The sequence below is a fragment of the Siphateles boraxobius genome, unplaced genomic scaffold, assembly GCF_051911475.1.
Source record: "Siphateles boraxobius isolate OS27281-9 unplaced genomic scaffold, OSU_SipBor_1 44, whole genome shotgun sequence".
Classification (NCBI taxonomy): domain Eukaryota; kingdom Metazoa; phylum Chordata; class Actinopteri; order Cypriniformes; family Leuciscidae; genus Siphateles; species Siphateles boraxobius.
In genome coordinates this window covers 170,001-177,500 of record NW_027509075.1, presented here as the reverse complement: position 1 = coordinate 177,500, position 7,500 = coordinate 170,001, and the positions used below count along the sequence as shown (strand labels likewise).

At 44.0% G+C, this 7,500-nt stretch overlaps 1 protein-coding gene and 2 long non-coding RNA genes across 7 annotated transcripts in view; all 3 read left to right on the top strand.

Annotated features, from left to right (window-relative positions):
• Positions 1–5,456, top strand: part of LOC143708963 (uncharacterized) — a 295,722-nt gene extending 290,266 nt beyond the window's left edge. The window contains exon 2 of the long non-coding RNA XR_013193774.1: positions 4,345–5,456. This is a non-coding gene — a long non-coding RNA (uncharacterized LOC143708963). The remainder of the gene's footprint in view (positions 1–4,344) is intronic.
• srpk2 (SRSF protein kinase 2) overlaps positions 1–5,456 on the top strand; it is a 48,528-nt gene extending 43,072 nt beyond the window's left edge. For 2 of the 5 annotated variants that reach the window (XM_077200169.1, XM_077200172.1), the window contains 2 exons: positions 397–489; positions 3,632–5,456. In XM_077200169.1, coding sequence (XP_077056284.1) covers positions 397–489; positions 3,632–3,816 — 278 coding nt within the window. In that variant the 3' untranslated portion in view covers positions 3,817–5,456. The remainder of the gene's footprint in view (positions 1–396; positions 490–3,631) is intronic. The other 3 variants (XM_077200170.1, XM_077200173.1, XM_077200171.1) reach the window with 2 other exon arrangements.
• On the top strand, positions 2,430–2,858 carry LOC143708967 (uncharacterized). Its single transcript, XR_013193775.1, has 3 exons — positions 2,430–2,461; positions 2,653–2,676; positions 2,841–2,858. It is a non-coding gene; the product is annotated as an uncharacterized LOC143708967 (long non-coding RNA).
• Positions 5,457–7,500: the final 2,044 nt, after the last annotated feature.

Below are 7,500 nucleotides of genomic sequence, written 5' to 3'. Positions count from 1 at the left end.
CTGGATTCTAAAGGGTCATGAAATGCATTTTCACACCTTTATCTTATGTTTTGCAGGTTAGTTTATAGATTTTTTTTTTCACCAAAAAGTTTCAAATATTCGTAGGCATGATTTCCTCTTTCAGAAACTCGAGTAAACAGCCGCTGCTGTGATTGGTGAAATTCATCAGTGTTTGGAAATTAAACCTGTTTTTATTCTAGAGTAACTTCTTATATATGCAAATATCTGGATTTTCCATTTCATAAACCTGTAATGGCAGACGTGTTTGTGAGCTGAACTGGTGTTACCCAGACGTCAGTGTGTGTGATGGCCGACGCGTCCCTCCGTCCTCCTGCACCACTGCATGAATAACTGATGTTGTGTGTGTGTGTGTGTGTGTGTGTGTTTGGTGGTCAGACCACATCGCTCTGATTATGGAGTTGCTGGGAAAAATGCCCCGCAAGATCATCACAGCAGGAAAATACAGCCGTGAGTTCTTCTCAAAGAAAGGTAACCGTAATTCTACAGTCTGACTCCTGTCTCCTTCAGGACCGTTTCATTTACATCAGACCTGTAATCCAGTCCCTCAAATGGTTCTGCTCTGAGGTCTTCTCTTGCAGTAAAAAGGGGACAGGTCTTGCAGTAATAATGTGGGCGTGTCTTGCAGTAATAATGTGATTATAATGTGATTATTACTGCAAGACCTGCCCCCTTTTTACTGCAAGATACGCCCGTATCTTGCAGTAAAAAGGGGGCAGGTCTTGCAGTAATAATGGGGCGAGTCTTGCAGTAATAATGTGGGTGTGTCTTGCAGTAATAAGGTGGGCGTGTCTTGCAGTAATATTGGGGGCAGGTCTTGCAGTAATAATAGGGGCGTTTCTTGCAGTAATAAAGGGGGCAGGTCTTGCAGTAATAATGGGGGCGTTTCTTGCAGTAATAAAGGGGGCAGGTCTTGCAGTAATAATGGGGGCGTTTCTTGCAGTAATAAAGGGGGCAGGTCTTGCAGTAAAAAGGGGGCAGGTCTTGCAGTAATAATGGGGCGAGTCTTGCAGTAATAATGTGGGTGTGTCTTGCAGTAATAAGGTGGGCGTGTCTTGCAGTAATAATGGGGGCAGGTCTTGCAGTAATAATAGGGGCAGGTCTTGCAGTAATAATGGGGGCGTTTCTTGCAGTAATAAAGGGGGCAGGTCTTGCAGTAATAATGGGGGCGTTTCTTGCAGTAATAAAGGGGGCAGGTCTTGCAGTAATGAAGGGGGCGTGTCTTACAGTAATAATAGGGGCAGGTCTTGCAGTAATAATGGGGGCGTTTCTTGCAGTAATAAAGGGGGCAGGTCTCTTGGTAATAATGGGGGTGTGTCTTGCAGTAATAATGGGGCGTTTCTTGCAGTAATAATGGGGGCAGGTCTTGCAGTAATGAAGGGGGCGTGTCTTACAGTAATAATAGGGGCAGGTCTTGCAGTAATAATGGGGGCGTTTCTTGCAGTAATAAAGGGGGCAGGTCTCTTGGTAATAATGGGGGTGTGTCTTGCAGTAATAATGGGGGTGTGTCTTGCAGTAATAATGGGGGCGTTTCTTGCGGTAATAATGGGGGTGTGTCTTGCAGTAATAATGGGGGCGTTTCTTGCAGTAATAAAGGGAGCAGGTCTTGCAGTAATAATGGGGGCGTTTCTTGCAGTAATAATGGGGGCAGGTCTTGCAGTAATGAAGGGGGTGTGTCTTACAGTAATAATAGGGGCAGGTCTTGCAGTAATAATGGGGGCGTTTCTTGCAGTAATAAAGGGGGCAGGTCTCTTGGTAATAATGGGGGGGTTTCTTGCAGTAATAATGGGGGCGTGTCTTGCAGTAATAATGGGGGCGTTTCTTGCAGTAATAAAGGGGGCAGGTCTTGCAGTAATAATGGGGGCGTTTCTTGCCGTAATAAAGGGGACAGGTCTTGCAGTAATGAAGGGGGCGTGTCTTACAGTAATAAAGGGGGCAGGTCTTGCAGTAATAATGGGGACGTTTCTTGCAGTAATAAAGGGGGCAGGTCTTGCAGTAATAATGGGGGCGTTTCTTGCAGTAATAAAGGGGACAGGTCTTGCAGTAATGAAGGGGGCGTGTCTTACAGTAATAATAGGGGCAGGTCTTGCAGTAATAATGGGGGCAGGTCTCTTGGTAATAATGGGGGTGTGTCTTGCAGTAATAATGTGGGTGTGTCTTGCAGTAATAATGGGGGCGTTTCTTGCAGTAATAATGGGGGTGTGTCTTGCAGTAATAATGGGGGCGTTTCTTGCAGTAATAAAGGGGGCAGGTCTTGCAGTAATAATGGGGGCGTTTCTTGCAGTAATAATGGGGGTGTGTCTTGCAGTAATAATGGGGGCGTTTCTTGCAGTAATAAAGGGGGCAGGTCTTGCAGTAATAATGGGGGCGTTTCTTGCAGTAATAAAGGGGACAGGTCTTGCAGTAATGAAGGGGGCGTGTCTTACAGTAATAATAGGGGCAGGTCTTGCAGTAATAATGGGGGCAGGTCTCTTGGTAATAATGGGGGTGTGTCTTGCAGTAATAATGTGGGTGTGTCTTGCAGTAATAATGGGGGCGTTTCTTGCAGTAATAATGGGGGCGTTTCTTGCAGTAATAATGGGGGCGTTTCTTGCAGTAATAATGGGGGCAGGTCTTGCAGTAATAATGGGGCAGGTCTTGCAGTAATAAAGGGGGCAGGTCTCTTGGTAATAATGGGGGTGTGTCTTGCAGTAATGTGGGTGTGTCTTGCAGTAATAAAGGGGGCAGGTCTCTTGGTAATAATGGGGGTGTGTCTTGTAGTAATAATGTGGGTGTGTCTTGCAGTAATAATGGGGGCAGGTCTTGCAGTAATAATGGGGCAGGTCTTGCAGTAATAAAGGGGGTGTGTCTTGCAGTACTAATGGGGGTGTCTCTTGCAGTAATAAAGGGGGCATGTCTTGCAGTAATAAAGGGGGTGGGTCTTGCAGTAATAATGGGGGCGTGTCTTGCAGTAATAAAGGGGGTGGGTCTCTTGGTAATAATGGGGGTGTGTCTTGTAGTAATAATGTGGGTGTGTCTTGCAGTAATAATGGGGGCAGGTCTTGCAGTAATAATGGGGGTGTGTCTTGTAGTAATAATGTGGGTGTGTCTTGCAGTAATAATGGGGGCAGGTCTTGCAGTAATAATGGGGCAGGTCTTGCAGTAATAAAGGGGGCAGGTCTCTTGGTAATAATGGGGGTGTGTCTTGCAGTAATGGGGGCGTGTCTTGCAGTAATAAAGGGGGCAGGTCTCTTGGTAATAATGGGGGTGTGTCTTGTAGTAATAATGTGGGTGTGTCTTGCAGTAATAATGGGGGCAGGTCTTGCAGTAATAATGGGGCAGGTCTTGCAGTAATAAAGGGGGTAGGTCTCTCGTCAATAATGTGGGCATGTCTTGCAGTAATAATGGGGGTGTGTCTTGCAGTACTAATGGGGGTGTCTCTTGCAGTAATAAAGGGGGCATGTCTTGCAGTAATAAAGGGGGTGGGTCTTGCAGTAATAATGGGGGCGTGTCTTGCAGTAATAAAGGGGGTGGGTCTTGCATTAGTGATGGGGCGGGTCTCTTAGTAGTAATGGGGGCGGGGCTTGCAGCTGTGTTTTCCCTGCAGCAGCTGATCTGGCGTCTCTCTCTGCAGGTGAACTGCGGCACATCACGAAGCTCAAGCCCTGGACTCTGTTTGATGTGCTGGTGGAAAAGTACGGCTGGTCGGCCGAGGACGCTGGTCACTTCACACACTTCTTGTTGCCCATGCTGGAGATGGTGCCGGAGAAACGGGCCTCTGCTTCAGAATGCCTCAACCACCCCTGGCTGAACTCGTAGCACTTCTGCCCCTCAGACTCACTGACGCCCCCCTGTGGCCACATCTGGAACTGCAGCCCACCGTCACTAGAGAACCAGAGACCAGGGGCTTCAGAGACGAGGGTGGGCTTCAACACACACACACACACACACACACGGGAGAAACAAGCCTGTCTTTATACCTGAAGCTTCATTCACCGTCTTCCTCCACCTCATTCAACAGAATTTTACTGGCTGAACACAGAAAGTGAGATCATTTCAGATTATCTGACAGATAAAAGAAGACTTTTGACATTTTATTTATGATATTTTTATGATTAACCATTTTAAGATGTTTAATTTTAAGAAACGGGACGGAGTGTTTTGGTAAGGTTTATAACTCGTGGAACTCAGTTTCTTCTCGAGGCCTTCAGCGAAACTCTTGTGAATGTCCTAGAAAAACAATCATTTACACAGATGAATCAATTCACACAGAGATTAATATATGTGAGCAGTCAGTCTGTAATATAGCTATTCGTCTCAGTGACTGAATCTGAGAGTGTGTGAGAGAGAGTGAGTGAGTGTGTGTGAGAGATTGTGTGAGTGATTCAAACTCCTAGTTGATGACATCCAGGAAGCCCTGCATGAAGCCCCATCTCCTCTCGCCCTACCGTCCAATCAGGTTCTGCAGTGGAGCTGTTTACCTCACACACACACACACACACACACACATGAATCCAGAAAGAGTTTGTGGAGAGACGCCTGAGACGAACGGATGGATGGACATTTCTGCGTTCTTGCCGTTGAGCTCCTCGTCTGGTTTTGTGTTTTTACTCTGAGCAGGACGGGCGTCTCGGGTTCATGAGGACGCACTTGTGTTTCTTTGTACATTTCGTTCAGGGAATTCATGTACAGAGATCCAGCAAACTGTCCAAAAACTCGTATATGCTTGAGCGCAAGATAAACATGCATCGCTGTTTGGAGACGAGCATCATGGTTGTCATGGAGACGATCGTCACGGCAGCAGTTGTCATGGAGACAGCGGCAGTCGTCCCAGAGACGGGCATCACGGCGGCGGTTGTCACGGAGACAAGGGTCACAGCAGCGGTTGTCATGGAGACGAGCGACACGGCGGCAGTCGTCACAGAGACAGGCATAACAGCGGCGGTCGTCACGGAGATGGGCATCACGGCGGCGGTTGTCATGGAGACGAGCGTCACAGCAGCAGTCGTCATGATGACGTGGACAGTCCCGTTCCCGTGGCCTCACGCTGCTCATCATCATCATCATCATCATCATCATCACAGTTAGTCCAGTTGCCTTTTTTCGCAATAAAAGTAGATGAAATATTTTTAAAAATATTTTAATTCGTTTAAACAGAAAACAAGTTCTCTGATGTTGTGACAGTGACAGAGTTTAGTCGTAATAAGGTGATTGTGTTTTGTCTACTTCCTGTTTTTGTTAGTTTTAATTGGCTGTCACTTCCTTCATGACATGGACTCGCGCTGCTCTGAGGATCATGTGACAGTCATGGACTTTATTGGACGTTTTTGCAATAATAGTGATTATGATGATGAATTTTGCAGTGAAAGCCCCTGATGTGTCTCGCAGCCTCGCTGACTGTTCTTCCCAACGCCCCTCGTTTTACATCGAAAGATTTAATAAAATTGTAAATTATTGGATCACGTTGCCTGAACATTTCCACCGTTCTTCTTCTGGTCTATATTTCAGATATCGTTCATATTTCCCGTCAGGATGAAGTCTGAAATCCTCATCAGCATCAGTGGTTTGGGAACACTAACGTTCATGTGCTTTTCTCCACAGCAGCTTCTAAATATGCCTGACCTTTTAAAGGTCAACTGTGGGTCAGAGGTCAACCCAACTCGAGCAGGAATCATTCAGACGCTTCTCAATGCAAACATGTTCAGTTATGAATGAGAAATATGGAAGTAAAATAATGACATGTTTTTGAAAGAAAAAAGCTTATTGAATTGCACTACTTGAAAAAATATGCATTGCATTAACCGTGTTTGCAGTTTAATGCATTGTATTTTTAGGCTTTTAGGGAAATTCAACATGGTTGTATATTTAAGCTGTGAATATTTCAATTCAAAACATTTCACACACGTTTCCATTATTAAAAATTAAATAATCCGTATTCACCTTTCACTTCCAAAATGTTAATTCTTTTCAAAAATACAACCTATAATATTCGACAGGTAATTTTCAGTCCATTTTATTCTGCTTCATAAATTCAGTGGTTCAAATTCGACAGAAAATTCAACATTTGACATCCAGGAACGGCAGGAATATCAGTAGATTACCGATCAATAATCTGCATCTGCTGTTAGTCCTCCTCACCAGCAGGGGCGCAAGCGAAGACCAGAGCAACGGGCGAGAGTCACTCACTCATAAAAACGGGATTACAGAAATGGAGCAAGCGCCAGTATTTGTGATGATGATCAGGGCTAGTTCTAGTCCTAGGCTAGCGCGAGTCAACGCTATCTATTAGCCATTAAAACAATTTTACCCACTCCACAGTTCACCAAAAACAAATAAATGATAACGCCAGACTATCGATGTAAATGTCTGTTGAGAGAATAATGTTAGAAATCACATTTTATGTTATTAAACATATTCAATAGTTTCACTGTGACACACTGTACTGTCACCACATCCAGTTCACACATCACTGCTCTCCTGCTGGCTATACTACAATACTTAGTTTGATAAAAATGCATAATTTTTATGATTATTTATTATGAAACAAAATCAATAACTTCACCCTTTTTAGAAAAATTATTCAATAACTTTACACTGTTATACAGTGTAATGCCATCAAATTCAGTAAGCAAATATAAAGCAAAAGCTATGGTTGTAACTATTATTTTAGCTGCGTACATTACCAATATTATTTGTGTAAAGAATATGCCTACTTATTTTTTATGTGCAATTACTTCCCAAACTAAGGGTTGTATAACCAACATTATAGAGTAGTGAGGTGTGAACTAAATTTGGTGTGTTACAGTGAAGTTAATTGAATATTTTTCATAATATAAAATAAGCAAAAGCAGTGTAGTGGGACACCATTGATGTGCAAACTAAATTGAATGGCACTATATATTGTAACTTTGAAGTTAATGGCTATTTTTGTAGTCACGTGTTTTGGGTTATACTGCACTTTGCACACGGTCCCTCAGCGCTAGCATATACAGAGCGTTAGCATATACAGTATTATACAGCGCTAGCATATACAGAGCGTTAGCATATACAGTATTATACAGTATTATACAGCTCGCTTTGAGGGAAACTGGTTGTAGCTCTACGCTACTGTGATTGTAAATAGGTAGGCCATAATTTGTGTTTTAACAACATTTAAATCACGAGTTATTAATCCGAGAAGTTCGAATCTGTGAATATATATATAACGTCACCTTGAGTTAAGCACTGCCCGCATTTCTTTACATTTGAGTCCAAGTTTAGACACTAAAACACTCCATTACCGAGCGGATCTCTGAAGCTGCCAGTGTGTGTGTGTGTGTGTGTGTGTGTCCGAGCTCATCAGGCTTTGCGAGGGAACGCAATGGTTTCCAGCTCCTCGTGCCTTTACGGCTCCGTGCAGAACTAACGCTAATCTGAGGTAACGTAACGTTACTAACGTTAGACATATTTCTCTCGGTCGTTTAGTTTTCTTAACTTTATATGGCGGCGCTGCAGAACTGGAGA